Source organism: Hyperolius riggenbachi, chromosome 9 (assembly GCF_040937935.1).
Source record: "Hyperolius riggenbachi isolate aHypRig1 chromosome 9, aHypRig1.pri, whole genome shotgun sequence".
Classification (NCBI taxonomy): Eukaryota; Metazoa; Chordata; class Amphibia; order Anura; family Hyperoliidae; genus Hyperolius; species Hyperolius riggenbachi.
In genome coordinates, this window is record NC_090654.1 from 278726106 (window position 1) to 278752597 (window position 26492).

The 26492-nt window shown below is 46.3% G+C and overlaps 1 protein-coding gene across 1 annotated transcript in view; it reads right to left on the minus strand.

Moving 5' to 3' along the window:
* Window positions 1-8200: 8200 nt before the first annotated feature.
* PPP4R4 (protein phosphatase 4 regulatory subunit 4) overlaps window positions 8201-26492 on the minus strand; it is a 215337-nt gene continuing 197045 nt past the window's right edge. Inside the window, exons 17-25 of the mRNA XM_068254652.1 lie at window positions 24109-24253; window positions 22307-22348; window positions 19731-19805; window positions 18351-18420; window positions 16719-16799; window positions 16523-16616; window positions 14979-15031; window positions 10718-10862; window positions 8201-9045 (exon numbers count right to left, since the gene is read on the minus strand). Of these exons, the coding sequence (XP_068110753.1) occupies window positions 9021-9045; window positions 10718-10862; window positions 14979-15031; window positions 16523-16616; window positions 16719-16799; window positions 18351-18420; window positions 19731-19805; window positions 22307-22348; window positions 24109-24253 (730 nt within the window). The 3' untranslated portion in view covers window positions 8201-9020. The remainder of the gene's footprint in view (window positions 9046-10717; window positions 10863-14978; window positions 15032-16522; window positions 16617-16718; window positions 16800-18350; window positions 18421-19730; window positions 19806-22306; window positions 22349-24108; window positions 24254-26492) is intronic.

A 26492-nucleotide genomic window follows, 5' to 3' on the forward strand; every position in this document is an offset into this window, starting at 1 on the left:
CAATATTTCACTTCCGATCAGAATTTCTGACCGCTCGAACGATTTTTCGCTAGTAATTGGACCGTTAGTGGCTAGCTTAAAGAGACTCTGTAACATTAAAAAGATCCCCTGGGGGGTACTCACCTCGGGTGGGGGAAGCCTCCGAATCCTAATGAGGCTTCCCACGCCGTCCTCTGTCCCACGGGGGTCTCGCCGCAGCCCTCCGAACAGCCGGCGACTGTGCCGACTGTCAGTTCAATATTTACCTTTGCTGGCTCCAGCGGGGGCGCTGTGGCGACTTTCTGCACGGAAATAGACGGAAATACCCGATCTCCGTCGGGTCCGCTCTACTGCGCAGGCGCCGGAAACTTGCTCCTGCGCAGTAGAGCAGACCCGACGGTGATCGGGTATTTCCGCCTACTTCGGCGCCGAGAGGCATCAGAGCGCCTGCGCAGGAGCCAGGAAGGTAAATATTGCGTCACGGCTGTACGGAGGGCTACAGCGAGACCCCCGAGGGACGCAGGACGGCGTGGGAAGCCTCATTAGGATCCTGAGGCTTCCCCCACCCGAGGTGAGTACCCCCCAGGGGCCGTTTTGTCGTTACAGTTCCTCTTTAAAGAGAAACTCCAACCAAGAATTTAACTTTATCCCAATCAGTAGCTGATACCCCCTTTTACATGAGAAATCTATTGCTATTCACAAACAGACCATCAGAGGGCGCTATATGACTGATATTATGGTGAAACCCCTCCCACAAGAAGCTATGTAACAAGGTTCACAGACAGGAAATAGCTGTTTACAGCTGTCTCCAACGGCCAAAACAGCTATCAGCAGCTACATAACCTGCCCACAGTAAAAATGTCACCATGTAATAAATGTCAGAATGTAAATCAGGGAGAGGAAAGCTTTTACAATGGGCAAACACTGACTAAATTATTTATACATAATTATTGTAAAAATGAAGCACTTTTTTATTACATTATTTTCACTGGAGTTCCTCTTTAAGTCATGAGAACATTGCTGCAGACTGAGACAGATTTTTTTTTTTTTTACAAACCCTGGGGAGCAGGGCCATTGTACAAATTCCAAAGTTTGTATAATTCCTTCTTTGTGTGATGGGCACCATAGAACAACTTTACAGAGAGCAGACAGTTTTTTTCTTTACGGGCGGCCCCTAAATTTTTAAGAGGCCCTTATCAATTTGCCACCTCTGGAAAGTGCCGCTCTGAAATATTTGCCTCAGGTTGTATCATAGTAGATCCGTCAGTGCTTAAGTAATTGCCAAAGTTCCACCTAAGAATCAGAATAAATTACTGTCCTGGCAATGCGTGGCATGGGACTCAAAGCCAGTAACCGATAAAAATGGTGGGTGTGTCTGATGGATGAACTTTGATGACCTCCAGCAGAACACCAGGAGCTCCAATATAGTGAAGTATTTAAAGAGACACTGAAGCGAAAAAAAAATATGATATAGTGAATTGGTTGTGTACTATGAATAATTACTAGAAAATTAGCAGAATTACTAGAAGATTAGCAGCAAAAAAAATATTCTCATACTTTTATTTTCAGGTATATAGTGTTTTTTCTAACATTGCATCATTCTCTAATATGTGCAGATTACACAACACTCAGCATTCAAAATGATTCTTTCAGAGCAGTCTGTGAAGTAATGACCTCTTCTCTAGCAGAGGAAAAGTAAGGCTGGTTTCACAGTGGGACGTTACAGGCGCACGTTAGAGCAGCCTGTAACGCAGCCCACCGCACAGTAATGAAAAATCAATGGGGCTGTTCACAGTGCGGACGTTGCGTTACATTGTAACGCTGCGTCACAAGACAACGTACTGCATGCAGTACTTTGGACGCGGCTGAGCCGCGTTAGACTGCTTGCACATGCTCAGTAATGTGGGGGAGGAGCGGAGAGCGGCCAGGCACATGGCTAATTATTATGCACTGCACATTATGACGTGCAGTGTTTACTTCCTGGAGCAGCCGCTCTGTGCGGCGATTGGCCGGCGGGACCACGTGATGCCGCATGCGCACAAGAGTGCGCATCACGGCATCACTGACACCAGAGTGAGCTGCACAACGCGGCCCAGATCCAGCACCACCAGGCGTTCCGTTAGGGGGACGTTATGCGACCTTAACGCCCCCTCTAACGCAACGTCCTGGTGTGAAATTAGCCTAAATAGTCCAGGAACAGTTGAGATAATAAAAGTCAGATAACAGCCCTCTCCAGGGGGGATAAAGAGGAACAAGAATCTTACATTAGCAGGGATCTGATTACTTGTTTGCTTGTTTAGGGGCTGTGGCTAGAAGTATTAGAGGCAGAGGATCAGCAGGACAGTCAGGCAATGTGCATTGTTCAAAGGAAATAAATATGTCAGAATCCACATCCCTCTCACTTTAGGTGTCCTTTAAACACACAGAAACACGTGGTGCGTGTGATAAAAGCACGCACTTTTAGCATGGACATGTGTGGCCTTACTTACTTAAAGAGGAACTCCAGTGAAAATGTAATAAAAAAAAGTAAATCATTTATACATCATTATTGTAAAAATGAAGCAGTCAGTGTTTGCCCATTGTAAAATCTTTTAAATCCCTGATTTACATTCTGACATTTATTACATGGTGACATTTTTACTCTTGGCAGGTGATGTAGCTGCTGCATGCTTTTTTGGCAGTTGGAAACAGCTGTTAACAGCTATTTCCCACAATGCAACAGGGTTCACAGACAGGAAACTGCCAAGAGTACCTTGGTCCTCAGAGTTTCTTGTGGGAGGGGTTTCACCACAATATCAGTCATACAGCGCCCCCTGATGGTCTGTTTGTGAAAAGGAATAGATTGCTCATGCAAAAGGGGGTATCAGCTACTGATTGGGATAAAGTTCAATTCTTGGTCACAGTTTCTCTTTAAAGAGACACTGAAGCGAAAAAAAAAATATGATATAGTGAATTGGTTGTGTACTATGAATAATTACTAGAAGATTAGCAGCAAAGAAAGAATTCTCATACTTTTATTTTCAGGTATAGTGTTTTTTCTAACATTGCATCATTCTATAATATGTGCAGATTACACAACACTCAGCATTCAAAATGATTCTTTCAGAGCAGTCTGTGAACTAATGACCTCTCCTTTAGCAGAGGAAAAGTAAATAGTCCAGGAACAGTTGAGATAATAAAAGTCAGATAACAGCCCTCTCCACGACTAACTTAGTCAGAGAGCTTAATGGCTTGTTTGCATAGAGATAACAACTGGAGTTTCTCAACTCTTCCTGTACTGGAAACAATTAGACTGATGTATCTGATCTTAATGTTTTATTTCTTAGCTGTACTACACATACAAATCATAATATCATCATTTTTTTTCCGCTTCAGTGTCTCTTTAAGACAATGGTAAATGAGAGCTACTAGATTACTTCTTACAAATCTGAGATGCTAAAAGGCAGCCCTTATTATTATTTAGTATTTATATAGTGCCGACATCTTCCGCAGCGCTGTACATAGTATATGGTCTAGTCACTCACTACCTGTCCCTCAAAGGAGCTCACAATCTAATCCCTACCTGAGTACTATGTCTATGTATGTATCGTGTAGTGTATGTATTGTAGTCTAGGGTCAATTTTTTAGGGGGGAGCCAATTAACTTATCTGTATGTTTTTGGAAAGTGAGAGGAAACCGCGGTGCCCAGAGGAAACCCGTGTAGACACGGGGGTAGAACATACAAACTCCTTGCAGATGTTGACCTGGCTGAGATCTAAACCAGGGACCCAGTGCTGCAAGGCGAGAGAGCTAACCACTACACCACTGCGTTGCCCTACTACGCCACCGTGTTGCCCTAGTAACCAGCCATAGTAACAAGCAGGTGGGGTCTGGGTCTGTCAAAGAAAATGTTGGTTGCACTTAATTAAAAACAGACCACTGGACTATGAAATGGAAGTAGAAGCACGATACCTGGCACCAAATGCAGCAGGGCAGACACACCGGAGATGGGAATCGGAGCGTGCACGTCCAAAATGCAGTTGTAATCCAGTGTAGTAGAAAGCAAAGGAGGAGGCACCGCTTCTTTAAAATCCCTTTATTCCGGTGGGGGAGATAGCAGGTACATAGCAGTGGGGGTATCAGATGCCTGACAGCTGTTTCGCTGGTTTAAACCAGCTTCTTCAGAGGCAGATTGTACAATCTGCCTCTGAAGAAGCTGGTTTAAACCAGCGAAACAGCTGTCAGGCATCGGATACCCCCACTGCTATGTACCTGCTATCTCCCCCACCGGAATAAAGGGATTTTAAAGAAGCGGTGCCTCCTCCTTTGCTTTCTACTACACTGGAGACCACTAGACTAATGTCACAGGGGGTGCCCCTGTGTTGGGGAAAACACTAGGATGGGAAGAAGGAGGCGTTACCTCCAAAAAACAACAAAAATTGTTATAACAATCAACTTTACCTCGAGTGAGGAGTAGGGTGTAAAAAAAAACAACAATTTTATAGGACACTGTAAAAGGTCAACGCGTATTGCGCGTCTTACCCATTTCTTCAGATCAAGACCACGGGTTTCAAGTCCCTGGTTGTCTATGTAAAGAAACCCTGATTTTGATCTGAAGAAGCGGATAGGGTCTGCAAAACTCGTTGTCCTTTTAAAGTGTCCAATAATGTATTTTTTTATAACCTACTCCTCACTTGCGTTAAGATTGATTATTATGACAATCTTTGTTATTTTATCGGGGTGCCTCCTCTTACCCATCTAAACAATAAAAATGGTACATTTTTGAAGTTTCAGAAACCTTAGCCATATCTACATGGATTTACCATAACAGAGAGCCTGCCTGGTGCCATTGCCTCCAAAGGTGCGGCTAACATGTGGGAAAGTAACAGGTGCACGGAATTGTAGAGAAAATGTAATTAATCTGAATAATAATAATAATCTGAACATTTGTATAGCGCTTTTCTCCTGTCGGACTCAAAACGCTCAAGAGCTGCAGCCACTGGAACGTGTTTAGGAGGCCACCCTGCAGTGTTAGGGAGTCTTGCCTTGAACTCCTTACTGAATAGATACTGACCCTAGCCAGGATTCGAACCCTGGTCTCCCATGTCAAAGGCAGAGCCCTTAAAGGGACACTTAAGTAAAAAAAAAAAATGAGTTTTACTCACCTGGGGCTTCCAATAGCCCCCTGCAGCTGTCCGGTGCCCTCGCCGTCTCCCTCCGATCCTCCTGGCCCCGCCGGCAGCCACTTCCTGTTTCGGTGACAGGAGCTGACAGGCTGGGCACGCGAGTGATTCTTCGAGTTCCTGGCCACAATAGCGCCATCTATGCTGCTATAGCATATATCATATACCATATAGCAGCATAGAGGGTGCTAATGTGTCTGGGAACGCGAAGAATCACTTGCGTCCCCAGCCTGTCAGCTCCTGTCACCGAAACAGGAAGTGGCTGCCGGTGGGGCCAGGAGGATCGGAGGGAGATGGCGAGGGCACCGGACAGCTGCAGGGTGCTATTGGAAGCCCTAGGTGACTAAAACTCATTTTTTTTGTTTGACTTAAGTGTCCCTTTAACCAGTACTCTATTCAGCCACTGGCTTATTTTTACAATATACATTTAGGCCTCGATTCAACATTGTCTTTGAGATAACTTTTTCCAGTTTGTTAAATTACCGAATTCGAAGTTGATCGATTTCTAATTGTATTCATCAAGGTTTTTCCGCATTCGGTGTGAATTCGATAACAATTCGGTAGCCATTCTGTAACGTGTCGATATTTCCATTTTACAGCGGTAATTTAACACAAGGCCATAAGATTCCCGTGGAATTGTGGGTAAAAGGCAGTCCTTTGAACACTACGTAGCAACATTCTGAATAGGGCTTAATACCTGGACCAGGATTCTGGATGTGGTTTGGGACAATCCCACAATTTTGACAGCTGTGGCTTCATAGGAGCCTTTCCTAAAACAATATAGTGCAGCTAGCAAATTAGTTAACCCTGGCACTGCCTGTGTTCTCTTACAAGATGATACAAGAGAAATGCCAATGTCCTGTTATAGCAAATAAATCTATTCTCTTGCAAATTGATATGGTTCTAGACCTTATTCTTGCCCTTCTGCGCCTTTGAATCACTCTCAGCTGATACCTAACCACTTCAAATGGCTCCATCTTCTCTGTCAGAAATGATCTGACAGGAATAACGACAGAGCAGTGAAGGAGATAACTAATCCGAAATGTAACGCTAAACCACTTTCTTCCGTTTTAACGCATCATTACCGAATTATTACCGAATGCTTACTAACAGCTGTAGATAAATTTGATGAATCCTGAAATCAACTTAACGAATTCGGTATTTTACCGAACTGTCGTTAACCAATTCGATAAGTCTTGATGAATCGAGGCCTAAGTCCATGTTTTCCAATTGTAAAATCTTTCCTCGCCCTGATTCACATTCTGACATTTATTACATCTGTACTGCTGTCAGGTGATCTCTGCGGAATGTTTTGTGCACTGAGAATTACGAAGCCAGTCGAAAATATAGCTGCTGTCCCAGAATGCTCTGGGAGGAGAATTCCGCATAATTAAACCGCCTAGGCTGGGAGGGTGGAGCTACATACCAATATACATCAATATATTGGTATTTTGAGTTGATGCCGGATTTTACAAATTTTGTATGCAAATTTATGCAACTTGAAAATGGATTCCATATATTTGCATAAAAATGTGCATCATCTCGAAATTATTTGCATCCCGTTAACCATCCCTACTGTAAGACCGTCAAGTGACAACACTCAACGATGCATCTGAAATGTAAGCCAACAGAGGCAATGTAGAACCCCTACGCAACTAAATACATGCCTTGGATGCAAATCAGATGCAAATCATGTACTAATTCTAATCTAAAAATTTGGAAGTGAATGTGAAGCAGTGAATGCTGCTAGCCATTCGTATACTTACGTTCAATATGCACAGTGGGAGACTTGACAGCGCTTTCAAACAAAACTTATACCTGAATGATTTATTTGCATTGATGTGCAGAGCTCCAGTAACTGGACTAAATTACACAACTAGCACTCTCTACAGGCAAAGGGGGGTGTTAGCTTCAGTGATAATGTGTGCACAAATTATTACCTAATAGACTTCCCCACGGCGGTGACGTAACCCCCTCGGTCTTTCACTGCTTCACATTCACTTCCAAATTTTTAGATTAGAATTAGCACATGATTTGCATTCAAGGCATGTATTTACTTCCGGAGAGGCTTTGCATTGCCTCTGTTGGCTTACATTTCAGATGCATTCTTGAGCGCTGTCACTTGTCTGTCTGATTGTTTTATGAAATGTGTATACCATTTATGATAAGCAGCACGAGGAATATTATGTTTTTATCATTAGATTAGTGTTAGGTCTTCCCCGAGGGGGTACGTCACCGCCGTGGGGAAGTCTATTAGGTAATAATTGGTGCGCACATTATCACTGATCCCTACTGTAAAATTGGGTATCCTGATTAATCTTATTTAAAAATAAAATCACCCACACTCTACTAAGAATGTGCATAAATTCCAAGTTTATGCACATTTTAATGCAAATATATGCAGTTTGAAAACGGATCAATCAATTTAAAGGGAACCATAGATAAACATCAAAAAGATTTTATACATACTTGGGGCTTCCTCCTGCCCCATACGCTCTGGTCGATCCCACGCTGCCGTCCTCCGCTGCCCGCAGCTATGAGAACCGGGACCCCGCTCTGCCGTCAGTCGGAGCCAGTCTAAGCGTAAGTGAAGTGCGCTGTTTGCGTATCTCTGCAGCAGCCGCTGGAGAGATACGTAGAGGGCGCTCTTCTCCTGCGTAGGCTGGCTCCGATGACGTCAGTGATGGGAGACGGTTCTCGTAGATGCAGGCAGTGGAGGCCGGCGGCGTGGGATCGACCAGAGCGTATGGGGCTGGAGGAAGCCCCAGGTATGTATAACATCTTTTTCATGTCCCCATCTCTGGTTCCCTTTAAACCCAGGCTAAACTGGTTGGTCCATTTTCAAGCTGCATATATTTGCATTAAAATGTGCATAAATTTGCATACGCAGAAGTATTTGCATCACATTGATCATCCCTACACTTTACGCATTCCAATTTTTCATTATAGAAACAGCAGTCGGCAACTTTTTTCTTTTTTTGCTTCATTTAATTATAAAATATACAGAACTAACATCCTCTTCAGTACATTTATTAAAGTCATGCAGGAGCGGCGCTGTCTCATATACTTACTTAACTGTTTATTGGCCTTTTAAAAAGCGCACACACAAAAACATCCAGGGCTCCGATTTCATTTTTCCGCTTTAGAACTTCGATACGATGAAAAAAAAAATACTTTTTTTATAGTATGAATATACATATTTGTACTCTGCTGCAAATAAGGAAGCTGACAATAGCTTCGAAGTGTGTAAATTATTGGCCTTGGATCGGTGGCGGTAATCTGAGTATTGATCGCTGGTGTGGGGGGGGAGGGGAGGAGGATACAGCAACTCGCAGTAACAAAAAAACTAAGGGAAAAAAAAGGTATTTGGAATCACCGAAAAAAAAGAGAAAAGGAAAAATACTATTTGAAATACTCAAAAATATTCAATAAAGTATGTACAGAACTGAAACTGTTTTTTTTTTTGAGAACATAGAATAACAATTTGCCAAAGGAGAAAAATATATATATGTATATTTGTACTTAGAAGATGCAGTCCGAGGTTTCGCTTGGAGATTTCGCTTCGTCGGAGAGCTATCACACCTCTCTGCCAGGAGTTTCAGTTGATACACAGCTATGGACCAGGAGACGGAACGCTTGCGGGAACAAGGCCGCTGTTGTCCCCGAGATGGCTATGGTTTGTGATGGCTGTTGTGGTTAGCCTTAACCAGCAAGCAGTCAAGACATTGAAATAAGCAGGTTGTCCCTCTGGAGAGATATCAGCCAGATTATAGTACAGCGTAGTGTCCGTTCTGGGCTGACGCCGCCTCTTTGTTCCGACTTCCCAGTGAATTGCCATGTCCCGTGTCTCTTTGGTTCAATCCTCCACGGCTAGGTTGGCTAAGCTTTGGATTTCCTGTTTTTCCTGCGAACAAAGAAAAATGGTAGTTAAAGATGATCGGTAACCAAGGATTAAACTTCATCCCTATCAATAGCTCATACCCCCTTTCCCACAAGAAATCATTACCTTCTCTCAAATAGATCATTAGGGGGCAGGGGGTGTCTGTAGGGCTGATATTGTGGGGAAACCCCTCCCATAGTGATGTCATGAACATGGTCCTGACAGTTTGCTGTCCTTGAACTTTGTTGCATTGTGGGAAATAACAGCTTTTTCCAACTGCCAAGCAAGGAGCATCTCCCTCTGTGCATAGAACTCTCAGTAACGAGGAAGAGGAAAGATATTACAATGGGCAAATACTAAGTAAACTAGTAAAATAAATGAATATTGTAAAACATAAGAAATTGTATTAGTTATGTTTTTGAATAAAATTGCTTATTGTTTACAATATTAATTTATAGATTGTTTAGTCAGTGTTTGCCCATTGTAAAATTTTTCCTCACCCTGATTTACATTCTGACATGTATCACTGGTGGTGACATCTATAGTGCTGCCAGGGGATCTGTACGGAATGTTCGTTACTGAGAGTTCTATGCACAGAGGGAGATGTTTCTTGCTTGGCAGTTGGGAAAGGCTGTTATTTCCCACAATGCAATGAGGTTCACAGACAGGAAACTGTCAGGACCATGGTCATGACATCACACTGTGGGAGGGGTTTCTGCCACACAGACCTCCCTGATGATCTATTCAAGAAAAGGTAAAGATTTCTCATGGGAAAGGGGGTATCAGCTACTGATTGGGAGGAAGTACAATTCTGGGTTACAGTTTGTCTTTGTAAGTAAATGTGAAGGGTCCTGGAAGAAAAAGTTAAACACTAATTGAATTAGCCGGTAAATCCTGAGCGATGTAAGGTGATAAGAAGCTTGCACGGTTTGAGCTTCTTATCCCATAGCTAAACAGCCTAGGCTAATCTGCAAATGAATCTGCTAGACCCCATACACACACAGACTCCGATGCTGTGAGGAGATCTGTCTCAGTGGCAGTTAAAGAGACACTGAAGCGAAAAAAAATCTATAATATAATGATTTGTGTGTGTAGTACAGCTAGAAATAAAACATTAGGAGCAGAGACATAAGTCTAATATTGTTTCCAGTACAGGAAGAGTTAAGAAACTCCAGTTGTTATCTATGCAAAAAAGCCATTGAGCTCCACATCTTTCAAAGTCGCAGAGAGCTCTGTCTTCTGAAGCTTGTTATCTTAACTGTCAGTCATTGTAATTTATTTTTCTCCCCAGAGGACAGGTCAATAATTCACTGGGTTGCTCTGTAAAATCATTTAGAATGCTGAGTAGTGTGGAAACTGCAAATATTAAAGAATGATGCAATGTTATAAAAAATACTATATACCTGAAAATAAAAATATGAGAATATTTTCTTTGCTACTAATCTTCTAGTAATTATCCGTACTATACAACCAATTCATTATATCATATTTTTTTTTCGCTTTAGTGTCTCTTTCAGATTCTATACACTGACACCAAACTGTAGGCACTCAGGCTGGCGGTCACATACTGTTGATGGAAGGAATCGGGGCCTTGCTAGACAAAATCGAGTCTGCATGGTACCTGCTAGCTAAGATGGCTACCTGGCCCCGCCCACGCCATCACATTTACTCTCCAGCAACCACTACCATGACTTACAGGCTAAGCTTGCGGGCCTGAGCTTCTTTGCTGCCATTGGCCTTCTGGTCCACTGCGTTTGCCGTGACGCGAGAGGAAGAGGTCGCCGTCCCAGAGAATCCCGCTGAGGCACTGGCGCTGCTGGTCCTCACTTTGAGGGAGTCCTCTGCAAGACACACAGACAAATAACTCATACGGGAAGATGGGTGTTTGGGGGTGTTCAGTACACCAAAATGAGCACTCTGTACAGTTGCCGTAGGTGCATGGCCGGATTTGAGGCAAGGCCGCAAAGGCCATGGCCTAAGGCACCAGGAAGCAAGGGGCGGAAAATGGGCTGGCACACTCAGGAAGTTAAACTGCCAAACATGTAAACTACAGCAGTCACAGACCTGGTCCGGGGCCGCACTGCTTCCACAGGGCAGAGCAGTCGAGCACAGCACAGGATGGGGGAGGCGCAGAGCAGGGGAGCATAGGAGGGGGGTGCTCAAGACCAGGGGACCCACAGTGGGCGGGGTGGCACTGACGGTGATCCTTGGACAGTAAAATGTACAAAACTGGCCCTGCATAGGTGCAGTGAAGTCAGACTGGAAAAGGAAGGATAAGCGCAGAGTCGGGAGAAGGACCTCCAGCATCCAAGGCTGAGACACCAAAGTGCGCCCCTCCATCCCTCCCACCCCAGCTGTCACACACTGATTGCTGTTAGACTAAGAGGGCCACAGGGCCCCCAACACCTTAACCCCTGGTTATCTGGCTTGCAGTCACTGCCATGTATCCCCTTTTCTTATTTCTCCCTGCTTCAAACACAATAGGGGAATGATTGCTGAGTGAGTTGTGCGCCCCCTCCTACACTGCGCCCTGAGGCTAGAGCCTCTATTGCCTCTGCCCGGCCCTGCACTGGGCCCCCTCCTACACTGCCCCCTGAGGCTAGAGCCTCTATTGCCTCTGCCCGGCCCTGCACTGGGCCCCCTCCTACACTGCGCCCTGAGGCTGGTGCCTTTCTCACCTCTGCCCGGCCCCGCCTTGCGCCCCCTCCTACACTGCCCCCTGAGGCTAGAGCCTCTATTGCCTCTGCCCGGCCCTGCACTGGGCCCCCTCCTACACTGCCCCCTGAGGCTAGAGCCTCTATTGCCTCTGCCCGGCCCTGCACTGGGCCCCCTCCTACACTGCGCCCTGAGGCTGGAGCCTCTCTCACCTCTGCCCGGCCCCGCGCCCCCTCCTACACTGCACCGAGGCTGGAGCCTCTCTCGCCTCTGCCCGGCCCTGCGCCCCCTCCTACACTGCGCCCTGAGGCTGGAGCCTCTCTCGCCTCTGCCCGGCCCTGCGCCCCCTCCTACACTGCGCCGAGGCCTGAGCCTCTCTCGCCTCTGCCCGGCCCTGCGCCCCCTCTTACACTGCGCCCTGAGGCTGGAGCCTCTCTCACCTCTGCCCGGCCCCGCCTTGCGCCACCTCCTACACTGCGCCCTGAGGCTGGAGCCTCTCTTGCCTCTGCCCGGCTCCGCCCTGCGTCCCCTCCTACACTGCGCCCTGAGGCTGGAGCCTCTCTCGCCTCTGCCCGGCCCTGCGCCCCCTCCTACACTGCGCCGAGGCCTGAGCCTCTCTCGCCTCTGCCCGGCCCTGCGCCCCCTCTTACACTGCGCCCTGAGGCTGGAGCCTCTCTCACCTCTGCCCGGCCCCGCCTTGCGCCACCTCCTACACTGCGCCCTGAGGCTGGAGCCTCTCTTGCCTCTGCCCGGCTCCGCCCTGCGTCCCCTCCTACACTGCGCCCTGAGGCTGGAGCCTCTCTCGCCTCTGCCCGGCCCTGCGCCCCCTCCTACACTGCGCCGAGGCCTGAGCCTCTCTCGCCTCTGCCCGGCCCTGCGCCCCCTCTTACACTGCGCCCTGAGGCTGGAGCCTCTCTCACCTCTGCCCGGCCCCGCCTTGCGCCACCTCCTACACTGCGCCCTGAGGCTGGAGCCTCTCTTGCCTCTGCCCGGCTCCGCCCTGCGCCCCCTCCTACACTGCGCCCTGAGGCTGGAGCCTCTCTCACCTCTGCCCGGCCCCGCGCCCCCTCCTACACTGCGCCCTGAGGCTGGAGCCTCTCTCACCTCTGCCCGGCCCCGCCTTGCGCCCCCTCCTACACTGCGCCCTGAGGCAGGAGCCTCTCTTGCCTCTGCCCGGCTCCGCCCTGCGTCCCCTCCTACACTGCGCCCTGAGGCTGGAGCCTCTCTCGCCTCTGCCCGGCCCCGCGCCCCCTCCTACACTGCGCCGAGGCCTGAGCCTCTCTCGCCTCTGCCCGGCCCTGCGCCCCCTCCTACACTGCGCCCTGAGGCTGGAGCCTCTCTTGCCTCTGCCCGGCTCCGCCCTGCGTCCCCTCCTACACTGCGCCCTGAGGCTGGAGCCTCTCTCGCCTCTGCCCGGCCCCGCGCCCCCTCCTACACTGCGCCGAGGCCTGAGCCTCTCTCGCCTCTGCCCGGCCCTGCCCTGCGCCCCCTCCTACACTGCGCCCTGAGGCTGGAGCCTCTCTCGCCTCTGCCCGGCCCCGCGCCCCCTCCTACACTGCGCCGAGGCCTGAGCCTCTCTCGCCTCTGCCCGGCCCTGCGTCCCCGCCTACACTGCGCCCTGAGGCTGGAGCCTCTCTCGCCTCTGCTTGGCCCCGCGCCCCCTCCTACACTGCGCCGAGGCCTGAGCCTCTCTCGCCTCTGCCCGGCCCTGCCCTGCGCCCCCTCCTACACTGCGCCCTGAGGCTGGAGCCTCTCTCGCCTCTGCCCGGCCCTGCCCTGCGCCCCCTCCTACACTGCGCCCTGAGGCTGGAGCCTCTCTCGCCTCTGCCCGGCCCTGCCCTGCGCCCCCTCCTACACTGCGCCCTGAGGCTGGAGCCTCTCTCGCCTCTGCCCGGCCCCGCCCTGAGGCTGTAGCCTCCATCGCCTCTGCCCTACCCTGCCCTGCGTGTGCCCCTCCTACACTGCGCCCTGAGGCTGGAGCCTCTCTCGCCTCTGCTTGGCCCTGGATAAATGGACCAGTCATAGATTCTTTGGGAAAGATGTTGATCATCATTATAGTCATAGTCTACTATTCCAATTTCATTGGAAATAATAATGTCTCCTTTGACTTCTAGAAAATGATGTTCAGTGACAAAGCTGCGGCTCTGTGTTTACGGATCAGGCCGATTGGTCACCACGATCGGCAGGTGTCTAATAGATGCCTGTGTTATTGATTGGTAATTGCCCAAGCAGTGATTTGGGTGAGTGATGAGCCTAGTAGTCGATCGGCTATTACACAGCAATTAACGGTTGTAACGGATCATCGACAATTAGCTACAACTATCGATGATTCAGGTGATCGATTTAAGGTTAGGAAGTTATATTGAAAATAACAATGAACAAAATTGCTTATTTTTGATTCATTTATAGATTATTTAGTCAGTGTTTGTCCATTGTAAAATCTTTCCTTTCCCAGATTTACACTGTGAAATGTATCACAGGTGGTGACATATTTAGTCCTGACAGGTGATCTGTACGGAATATTTGTTACTGAGAGTTCTATGCACAGAGGGAGATGCTGCTTGCTTGGCAGTTGGAAAAAGCCATTATTTCCCACAATGCAACAAGGTTCACAGACAGGAAACTGTCAGGGCGATGGTCCTGACATCACACTGTGGGAGTGGTTTCACCACAATATCAGCCATACAGACCTCCCTGATGATCTATTCAAGAGAAGGTAAAGATTTATCATCGGAAAGGGGGTATCAGCTACTGATAGGGGTGATATTAAACACCTTGGTTACAGTTGCTTTTTAAGGTGACCATTAGGAAGTTAAAATTGGGTTCTTATAGGGGGGGAGAAGGGGGGGGAGGAAGGGGTGGAGAAGGGGGGGGGAGGGGGGGGGGGGAGGATGGTTAGGAATTAGGTAGGTGTCTACTACAACATAGTAATTTATGGTTGTAGGTGATTGTAGATGATCGGCTACAACTATTGGCCTGTTGGGTGCTGGAGTTCCAAGGATAGTTTTAGGCACTTACCGCGGTGGGGGTGTTAAGGTTAGGTGCTTACGGAGACAGGGCGGGGTTAAGCAGGGCAGTTCTTTTTAGACACTTTGGGAGAGGGGTTTAGGTGGGAGTTGCACTTAGGTACCTGGGGGGAAGAGGGGAGGGGGGGGGGGTTCTTCTTAGGCACTTACATGGGGAGGGTTGAACTGAGAAAAGGTTCTGGCTAGTGCATAGTAAAATAACAGTAATGGGAATGTGGATGGATTTAGGTGATAATGCTGTACAGAAGAGAAAACAATAATTTTCTGAAGTCTTACCAACAAATGGCAGCAAAACATTCTTCCCAACGCCAATCACAGAGTTACTTTTGCTGCAGGAGATAAAAACAGGAGGAAAAATGAACTACAGTACTGTATAGCAAATTATAAGAGATGCATAATTAGAAAAAAAATTCAAGGGTATGGGAGGGGGGCATAGCTGAGCTGTCACTGTATTCCCTTCCTGTGGGGAGTGGTGCAAGCAGCAGGGGTGGAGCCTGTCGGTGCACAATTACAGGTCCACAGTGTGGGGTTCCCTCGAGGCAACGATCATCTGATATTCCAGATACTTAGAACTTTTTTAAAGATTTTTTAGAACCATGTTCATACACTACTGGGTGGTGGAGGGGGTAGCAGGGGAATAGCAGCTTTAAGTGGAGAGGAACTTTTAAAGCTCATCTTCCATAGGCACAATTACGGATGGCCAGGGCCATGGAGGGAAAAACATTTTACCTTCCCTCTGACATAGGACCATTGTCTAGAGCAGGTGCGGTTTTGCTGTCATCAAAATTTTGCCGTGGGGCCCATATTTTTTTCCCCTCTGATCCAGGAGTCAAACTCATAACCTCAAGTTTCACAGTCTGGAGCAGCACCTCTGGACTTTGTCAGCTGACTGGGCTTATATTGTTTTAGTTACATCCCTGCCATCTTCTTTTATTCCCCCTAGCTCAACCCTCCGAACTCCACTACTCCTCCTCCCAAATTTGGTCCATTATATGGATATGGAGATTCCCAAAGATCCAGTGGGGAGTCAGGTCTAGAGGTGGGCTTCTAGAGGCAGACCCCCACATCACTGTACTGGTCCATCTCCTGCAACCATTTCTGGGAGAGGACATAGTCCTCCCTTAGAGGTGGGGGCATACTGCTACAACCACTGACCTGCCCCCCAGTAGAGAGATCGATATAAACATGATTATGAGTACAATGCGATGGAGAAGATGTAGGTATGCTGGACCACCACATAGGATTCTGGGATACGTACTGGGGGGTTTGTGGGAGGGGAGGAGCTGTGACAACATGATCAGAGCCTAAGGGCATCAGAGGATGGTACCTGTCTGCCTGGTCAGTGGGGTCATGTGACTCCCAAAGTTGAGGACTCAAGTTTGGAGGTCACATGGGTGACAAGGTATATGGTCAGGTGGGTTTAGTTAGAAAATAAGAATCATGTGATTGAGATTGGGATGTGTAGATGCAAACACAAAGAAGATATAGGTTGGTTAACCTAGAAGCAGCGGATTTATCTGGTTTGAGATAAGTGTGCTGCTTTTGGCCTCAGTGGTCAGAACTAGTTGTGCTGTAAATTCTTGGAATTATTTGATCTCTCTCTGTACTGGCAGAAAATATAGAAACTGAAAGCAGAAGTCCTCTGTTATTTTTCTCACACTGCCCCCTAGTGACAATTGGCCATAAATACACATTACAGCAATTATAAGCAAGAAAATGTAACAAGTAAGAAATAAAAAAAATGTGCTCAAATAAATTAGCCTGGAGCACTCGCAAGCCTCTAAATAAATTGCCCGCTAAAGAGATAAAAGATTCCATACTTGGACTTGTCCAGGGCGCTGTGTTTCGGGTGAATGGCGTGACTGCTGAACGACTGGCTCCGGATCAGCTTGCTCTTCTTGCTTTCTCTGACGACTGTGAACAGGAAAACAAAGAACTGTCAGTGTCTGGGGAAACATTGCTTCTGCCGTGCTGCCTGCGCGGTGATGTCATAAATCACATGACTCCGCCTCTCACCTGTCTGTGTGCCTGAGGAGCTTCCGGAGATGACAGTTGGGATTGATTTCGGCAAGGCTGACCCCGTTTTACTGTCTCTGCCTAAAATAGAGGATACACTCAGAGGAGGCGGAGCAGCAGATCTCACCTATACTAACAGGCATTTAGGGTTTATGGGAGGGGCTGGTTATGCCCCTCGTGTGTAGCATGTGATCAGTGTGTGATCAGCTGACAGATTTGCAAGGATTTGATTTGCTGTGATGACTTCCTGCTTTCGCACAGGATGGTTACCAGCAGATCAAAGCCATGCAAATTGATCACCTGATCAGACCAATAACTGGAAAAAAAATGTATGTAGCTAGAAAATAGATCAGTCATATGCAATAGCTGCTGCGTACAGTTCGTGTGTATATATATATATATATACATAAAATTAGCATAACATTTGCAAGTAAACTCTCAGGAATTGGCCTTGTGATGTCGCATCTGCTGCCGCCCCCCTAAAGTAAAATGCGCCCCCCCCCATCCCCCCCCGTGCAGTATATTTTACCTGTCCACAATCCGCATACACCTGCTGCACGTGGTTGCCGGCGTATATGTGGGTGTTTGTGTGATGTCACATATGTGCCCACATTACTCCGGCCTGACATCTTTGCAGCATGTCTGATCGATACATACGACCAATTTCGTCCCGAAACAGATAGATGTATGCCCACCTTTATTTATGCCACGTAGACCATACCAATGGGCCCCATATGTAGTCACAAATCTGATTGGCTCCCTCCCACTTTCTTTTTATTCTGACCATGACCACCTGACAATATTTTCTATGAATATTTTTTATCCTCTAATGTTCTTCCAAGCAATAAGATCCATTTGCATCTGTTTGTTCTGCTCCGACAAGTGGAACGCATGTTTGGGTCTTTCACAAAATTACCGATATTTTACTCTGGGAATGACCACTGCCCAATAGTAGAATATTGTAAATTTTTTACTGATATTCCACTAGTGCAGGGGTAGGGAACCTATGGCTCGGGCAGATGTGGCTATTTTGATGGCTGCATCTGGCTCACATACATATCAGTAGTTGTTGTTTCACTACGCAACACTGCTCAAGCAGCACAGCTTGGTGTGGCAGCGCAAGTAACATTTTCAAAGTAGGCACACTACTACTGTAGCATGCACTAACTTATTTGCGCTCCCCCCAAAACGAACAGCTGCTCTAATTGTCCCACTCTGGACCCTGTCAGGTCCAGTGACTTTGTAGGATGAGATTGTACAAGCTGTCAGTTGGTATTTCTCCTGTCTGGCTCTCGGGGAAATTGCTGATGTTGCTGAAACCAAAGAGAAACCAAAGACGTGTCTGACACTTCCACTGCCTCGGCGGATCAACTGTATGCACATCACCATGGCAACAGGGACAACACCCCCTGCTGCGCATGCGCACTGCCCCGGTTTGAAACCTATTGTATGGCTCTCACAGAAATACATTTTAAAATATCTGGCATTTATGACTCTCTCAGCCATAAAGATTCCTGACCCCTTCCCTAGTAGCTATCGCCGATGCCCAAATGACCGCATTGCCCTTTTCACATGTACACCTGGATACAGATTTTGTCTGAATGAGGATCTCTGTACTGAATGAGAACTCACGTTTGCGGTCATAATTCTTCTCGTTACTGGACCGGGCTTCACTTTGCTGCTTTTCTTTTTCGATTTGTTCCTGAAAAAATTAACCAAAATGTCATTATGTGAGCTGAACAAGATGAGGAGATAAGCTAAGAAGAACCAGAACCAAAGGGCTTCATGTAATGGACTAAAAGCATAGCGGAACTGGACCAGAAAGTAGATTCTTACTTACCTGGGTTTTCTTCCAGCCCCCCGTAGCATATCAGTTCCCTCAACATCCTCTGGGTTCCCGATTCAATCCCGCTACCATAGCTAGGAACATTCTGCGCAAGTGCATTTTTTAAAAGATCACGCATGTGCAGAAAGCGCCCGACTGTGGGAGTAGGATTGATGGGACCCTGCATGCGCAGTAGCCCACGACTGGAGTTCTAGTCACAGATTGGTACAACAGTGTGTACCCAAAGGACACCGATGGCCTTGAAAGACTACAGGGGACTAGAAGAAGCCCCAGGTAAGTAGAAATCTACTTTTTGGTCCAATTCAGGTGTGCTTTAAAGAGGGATAGTCAGCCACAAACTCAAATTCCATTTACCCACTGCTCTGTGTTTATTATGTAGTCTACATCCTGACCCTGCATTGCAAGCACTCCAATCTAATCAGAAATGTTTCTGCTATAATAAATCTTATCTCACACACCCTGGCTCCATTTGGTACATTGCCAAAAGAGAAGGTAGCTTGTTATCTCCCCACCCACATTCCTGCTCTTCACTGATTGGCTGAGGGCAGTTCAGTGTGAAGCTGCTGAAATATGTTCTATGCTGTGTTCACATGTGTTTACAAAGCAAGCTAGCTATGACAGTACAGTTTCTATGAGTAAAAAAGAAAGTCAGGGAGGAAATGACATCAGGATTGGCTTCAGTCATAGGTAGTAAAGATGGAAAATGCAGTTTTCTCTCTATTTACTGTATAAAGTACAGTATGAGTCAACTCTAGTATAGATAGTGGCGTAGCAATGTGGGATGCAGAGGTGGCAACTGCACTGGGGCCCATTCCCCAGAGGGGCCCATCAGCTGCCCTCCTTCAACTGCTGTATTAGCTCTTCATTGGTGTTGTTCTCCTAATAAGCTTAAAGAGGACCTTTACTAAAAAAATGTGATTTTTTTAACAATATTAATTTATAGATTACATTAATATATGTACCCCTTTATTAATGGCTACCCCTCCAGTACCCCTAGATGGCATATACACTTGATACAAGTACTCCAGGATTGTGTATAAATGCTTTTGAAACATTTCTTGATGCTTTACATGAACTTAAATTACTTGCCCCGCCCCCTTTCCCTCGGCCCACCTTCTGGGCGTGTCACACATTTATAAGAGGCGGGAGCTACCAAAGACACATACCATTTCCAGAAGTAAGTGCTCCTCCCTCTCCTTCTCCTGGTCCAGTAAGTCTTTTTCAAAGAAACGTTTTTGATACTATTCAAAAGACAACAAGAAAAATCACTATTAGAAACAAAATCATCAGACATTACCTAAAGCAGAAATATAGTTTATTAATCCTCCTAAAGGTGGCCATACATGGTACAATTTTTTCATCCAATCTTACCAATTCTATAGTATAAGGCAGGGGTCCCCAAACATTTTGGTTCGAGGGCCGGGTCAATGTACTTCAGACTTCTGGGGGGCCGGAGTATACATGAAATGATGTAGAAGTCTTTGCGGACCAGACAGTGAAGCATACCCAGGTAACAACCTGCAGTGGACAGCAGTGTCGCCTGATGTGGAATTTGATTGGAAACCAGCGACTGACCGTATCTATAAGTAATACAATTTGTGTGTGGGGGGCCGGTAAAAAAGTCTCAGGGGGCCACATTCGGCCCGCGGGCCTTAGTTTGAGGACCACTGGTATAAGGTAACTGCCTAAATTATCCTTTCAGTATATTCACTTAATTTACCCTTATACTACATAGAAATGGTAAGTTTGTATGAAAAAATTGTACCATGTATGGCCACCATAAGGGCTGGTTCACACAAGTGGGAAACGCAGAATTTTCAGCAGCTGACAAAAGAATGGTTTGAAAGTGATCAACTGCTGTTCCATTCAAATTAATGGAAGAGTTTTTTTAAACAATAGGGACGGCAACTGGCATAGTTTATGTATAGTTTATGTAAACATTGCAATAGATTCTGTCTTCTCGTCTTGGAGGTTGCCTGTAGCATCCAGCATTGGCCGAGTTTGCATGGTTCTGTGTCCCCCTAGGGCAGGGGTGTCCAAACTTTTTAGGCAAAGGGCCCTATCGTCGTTCTTGAGAGTGCTAGGGGGCCGAACTAGTGAAATCAAACACCTTTGCCGATTGCTGTTATGTCACAGGTACACTATGCCTGTGACATAAAATGTTTTCACATATATTGTGTGCCATTAACACAGTTGCAGGCTGTTAATCAGTGGCTGTTACTGCTGCTGGCCCCTGCATGCGGAATGATTCTTGACTGACCCCTTGTTTATCGTTTGTTTCATGCGACAGCAGTTGAGCGTGTGTAGAGAACTGTACAGAGAGACGTAGTGGCCGCCGTATGTAGTGGATTGTTCCACAGACCAGTACAAATCATTGTTACTTTTTATCATATAACTTAAGGTCACATACAGTTAGGTGCATAAATATTTGGACAGAGATAATTCTTTTTCTAATTTTGGTTCTGTACACTACCACAATTAATATTTTAAATGAAACAACATGCAGTTGAAGTGCAGACTTTCTGCTTTTATTCAGTGGGATGAACAAAACGATTGTATAAAAATGTGAGGCAACTAAAGCATTTTTTTTTTAACACAATCCCTTCATTTCAGGGGCTCAAAAGTAATTGGACAATTGATTCAAAGGCAATGTCATGGGCAGGAGTGGGCAAGTCCGTCGATATGTTATTATCAATTAAGCAGATAAAAGGCTTGGAGTTTGAGGTGTGGTGCTTGCATGTGGAAGATTTTGCTGTGGACAACAGGTGGTCAGAGAAGTTCTCCATGCAGGTGAAAGAAGGCATGCGAAAAAAAGAAAAAAAAAACCATCCAACAAATCTACAGCTTGGTACACAATGAGTTGATCATTGTGCTAATGTACAGAACCAAAATTAGAAAAAGTTGTCTCCGTCCAAATATTTATGGACCTAACTACAGTGATGTTGGTTATAAACTTAGTAATAGCAAATGGATTGAAGACTGGTTAAGACGCTTAAGGGGCCCATACACCTAACGATTTTCCCACCGATACACAGCCGATTCGATCACAGTGATCGAATCGGCTGTGAAATCGCCGCACACACCACTGATAGAACGATCGATTTCCGTCCGAAATCGATCGTTCCTGTCGATTCCCGTCGATCCGTCTGTGCGGAAGATTTTTCTCGATCGTCGGCGGGTCGGGAGTGCGTCAATAGCGGCGTTCGAATGCCCGATGACCGATGCAATACAGCGGGTATACATTACCTGTTCCACCGGCGCGACTCCCCTGGTCCCCGCTGTCTTCTCCGCTCTGGTCTGGTCTCCGGGTCCGGCATGCTTCACTTCTTCCTGTCCCGGCAGGAAGTGTAAACAGTAGAGGGCGCTCTACTGTTTAAACTTCCCCCAGACAGGAAGAAGTGAAGCATGCAGGTAATGTATGCGGGGAGGGGGGGCGGGGGGAGCGGAGGCAGCACCACCACCACCACCACAGATTGTGAACGGTTTCAGGCTGAAATCGATTCACAATCTGTTTGCAGTAAAGGTGGCCATACGATCCCTCTCTGATCAGATTCGATCAGAGAGGCATCTATTTGTTGGTCAAATCTGATGGCAAATCGACCAGTGTATGGCCACCTTTAGATGATGTCAAATGCTTTTCTGCTACCGAGGACTGCTCTGACAACAGATGCTTTCATATCTCCAAATCCTGTGAAATTAGGATATTCTATCACCAGTAAAAGGCACAAGGAAAAATTCTTACTGAGTCCATTGTCATCTCCATCCGGTCCAGCTCCAGAACCGTCTGTAAAAATACAGGAAAGTAACTTTGTTAGACTTCAGCTGTGTTATTTCTATGTTGGCATTATATAAATCCTTAACAATAATAATAATAATAATAATAATAACAATAATACGTTTATCTAGCCGGCAAATCCGTTAAAGAAGAACCGTCGTGAAAGTAACTTAATGGATAACATTGCTTATTTTCTGTAATTCTGTAAATAGTAATTCTACATTATTTAGTCGGTGTTTCCCCATTGTAAAAGCTTTCCTCTCCCTGATTTACATTCTGAAATTTATCACTGGTGGCGACATCTTTAGTTCTGTCAGGTGCAGCTTTGTGGAATGTTTGTTTCTGAGAATTCTGAAGCCAGTGAAAGTAATATCTGGTCTTATAGCTAAACAGCCTAGGTTAAACATCACTGGGAGGGCGGGGCTACATACCAATATACAGCAATCTATAGATATAGGAAGAGTTGCTGATGCTGAAACCAGGAAAATTACTGTAAGAGTGGGTATCGTGAATAATTTACTGTATTCTACTATTTGTCACTACAGGGCCTCTTTACTGTATTCTGCCATAACAGAAAAAAAACACCTATATTTCAAAATAATATACTGTCGCCATACATTGTGATAGGGACATAATTGGTTTAATAATCGGGACAACTGGGCAAATAAAATGTGTTTGTTTTATCCACAGAAGAATGTTTAATTTTAAAACTATAATGGCTGAAAACTGAGAAATAATGATTTTTTTTTCTTTTTTTTTGTTTGTTTCTTATTAAAATGCATTTAGAATAAAAAAATTCTTAGCAAAATGTACTACCCACAGAAAGCCTAATTGGTGGCGAAAAAAACGAGGTATAGATCATTTTCTTGTGATAAGTAGTAATAAAGTTATTAGAGAATAAAAGGGAGGAGCACTGACAAGTGAAAATTGCTCTGGTCCGTTAGAGTAAAAACCCTTGGGGGTGAACTGGTGAAATACTGAGGGAGCCATTCTCACAGTAGCAGGAGGCTATGTCATCTTTGGAACTGCAGCAGCTTCTATTCCCTTTCATTACTGATCACATAACACATGCTCCTCCTGTGGGAACGCCCCCTGCAAACTCAGCATCAGTCAGCCTCTCAGTTGTAACAGCTGCAAAGCATGCAGCTCCCCGGGGGAGGGTGCAGAAGGAGAGTGGCGGAGAGGCATACATATTCAGCATCTCAACGAGAAGGTTCCAGAATCTGTGAGGCTCACATATGACATAGCGTGAAAGGCTGCGTGTATGTTATGTTTTATGTTAATGTTGTGTGTGTTTTTACTGCATTTTTGGTGCGTTTGCCATGCGCTTTTCATGTGTTTTGCATTCGGTTTAATGTGTATGCGGTTCACACATACAAAATGCATATTCCATGCGGTTTCCGTGCGTTTTTCTATTTCCATTTATGCAAATCACTTGGAAGACAACAGGAACCGAAAATACAGCAAAAAAAAAAATAATAATAATATTTTTGGGGAAAAAATGCATGGAAAACGCATGAAAAACCGCATACCATTGAGTTCCCATTGACTTTCATGTGCGTTTTGGCAGCGTTCCTGCATAATATGCAAGAAAACCAGTGTTCTCGAAACGCATGCTGTAAATTGCATGTTTCTGCGTTTTTTTCTGCGTCCCATTGACTAACATTGCAGCATAAAACGCTGCGTTTTATGCAACGCTAGCGATTCTGCTATGTGTGCACCCGGCCTCAAAGGACTGCACTGCAGCGCAGGATCCAGATATGACTCACCCTCTTCACTACAGCCAGGACGTCCCTGTCTTTTTCCTGACATAGTAATTTCCTGACGCACAGTTCCAGCTGCTGCAGCAAATGTTTATCTGCTGGTAGCTTCAGGGTGGACTTCAGCTTTGGTAACATGTAGCAAACCTTCATCCTGAAACAGAAACGCAACTTTAGTTGGTATAGATAAAAGACGGCAACATAGCGGGCATTTATTAGGCACAGGACTGCAGGGCTGTGGAGTCGGTCCAAAAATCCACCGACTCCGACTCCTCAGTTTAGGATTCCACCGACTCCGACTCCACGACTCCGACTCCTCTAATTTGCATATTACAATTTTGTTGATTAAAAGTATGTAACATGAAATTCGTCTCTTAACTGCCAACGCTTAGGAATTTTACAAGACAACTGAAGTGAGAAGGATATGTAGACTACTATATTTATTCCCTTTAGACTAAAACTAGTCCTTGGTAAGAGTACTTGTAAAAGGTACAAACCGGAACAAAGAACATCTATCAGGCCCTAGGCAATGTAAGTGTGGGTACATGTAAGAATGATGTGCAGGTACTCTGCAGGGGAATGAGGAGATTGTAAACAGACAACACCTCTGTGTTCAATGTGCACAGCATTCTCAGTGGATTCCCTGCAGCTCTGTGGGGAGTGCATATGTAGAGTATAGTACTACTGTGTAACAAAGTAAACCTGAGACAGATGAAATTAAAGTTTTATACAAACCTGGGGCTTCCTCCAGCCGCCTTCAGGATAATCAGTCCCTCGTTGTCCTCCTCCACCACCTGGATCTTCTGCTATGAGTCCAGGTACTTGAGCCAGTCAGGCGTAGTGCGCATGCACACACTCCGCCGCCAGGAGCATACTACACCTTTGCAGCACTATTGCGCAGGTGCAGAATGTTCCTGGCTGTGGGAGCGGCATGCGGCCGGACAGCGCTGACTGGCTGAATTACCAGGACTCATAGCAGAAGATCCGGGTGGTGGAGGACAGTGAGGGACTGATTAGCCTGAAGGGGGCTGGAGGAAGCCCCAGGTATGTATAAAAGTTTACTTTTCATCCGTCTCAGTTACCCTTTAATTTGTAGTCACCAAACCAAATTTTAATAACATATCAAATTATTTGATTTCATCAGCAAAGGGAGTGCATACATTTGCATAAATCAGCATCAATGCAGAATTATTTCCATCTCGTTGACCATCTCTATTAGTGACACGGCTACACATCAGGCTTTATTCTTACAGCATAGATGTTATTTAGTGTATATGTTACGGCCAGAACCCGAAGTGTGGCCACTTCTAGTTCTGGCCAGCCACTTCGGGTTCTGGCCGGCCAATGTGCAAAGTGGCCGCAGCGCAGCGGCCAATGTTAGAAATGGAAAGTTTACATTTATTTTACAGCCGTCTCGCTGCGGCCAAATGTATTAAAAGTTGCTTAATTTAATTAAATATAGCCGGCGGCGATGTGATAGATGAAGCCGCCGGCTTTCGCACTGCCTCCTCCTCCTCTCCTCCTCCCCCCCCCCCCGCCTCTCTCCTCTCCCCTGCCTCCTATACGACATACGGAGCAGCCGGGCGGGGACACGCGTGTCCCCCGAGAGTCGTTCGTCGCGGCAGGGGAATCCTGCCGTTCCTGCAGAGCGGGCGCTGGCAGAAGCAATGTCTGCAGCCTCCCCGCTCTGCTTCCCCTGCCGCGACGAACGACTCTCCCGGCGGCTCCGTATTGTATGGAAGGCGGGGACAAGGAGAGAGGCGGGGGGGGGGGGGAGAGAATCGGGGGGGGGGGGGGAGGCAGTGCGAAAGCCGGCGGCTTCATCTATCACATCGCCGCCGGCTATATTTAATTAAATTTAAGCAACTTTTAATACATTTGGCCGCAGCGAGACGGCCGTAAAATAAGTGTAGCTTTGCATTTCTAACATTGGCCGCTGCGCTGCGGCCACTTCGCAAATTGGCCGGCCAGAACCCGAAGTGGCCGGCCAGAACTAGAAGTGGCCACACTTCGGGTTCTGGCCGTAACATATATAAGAGATTCCTGTGTACACATCATATATACAGTCACAATCAGATATGTATATCTGACCTTAAAAATACGGGGACTGCTTTATTGAAGCAGCACAAGTAACTAATTTTGATTGGTTTATTTCATTTTTGTGGACTAAGCACAGCTATTACTGTATATATACTGTATATATACATTATTTTTAATGACTATTATCTGAGAAATAGAACATTTTATCATATTTTCTATTTTAATTACAGTTACAAATTCATTAGGAGTCGGAGTCGGTGCATTTTTTCCCGACTCCGACTCCAGGCACCCAAAATTGCCCGACTCCGACTCCACGACTCCACAGCCCTGCAGGACTGACAAGTACAACTTAA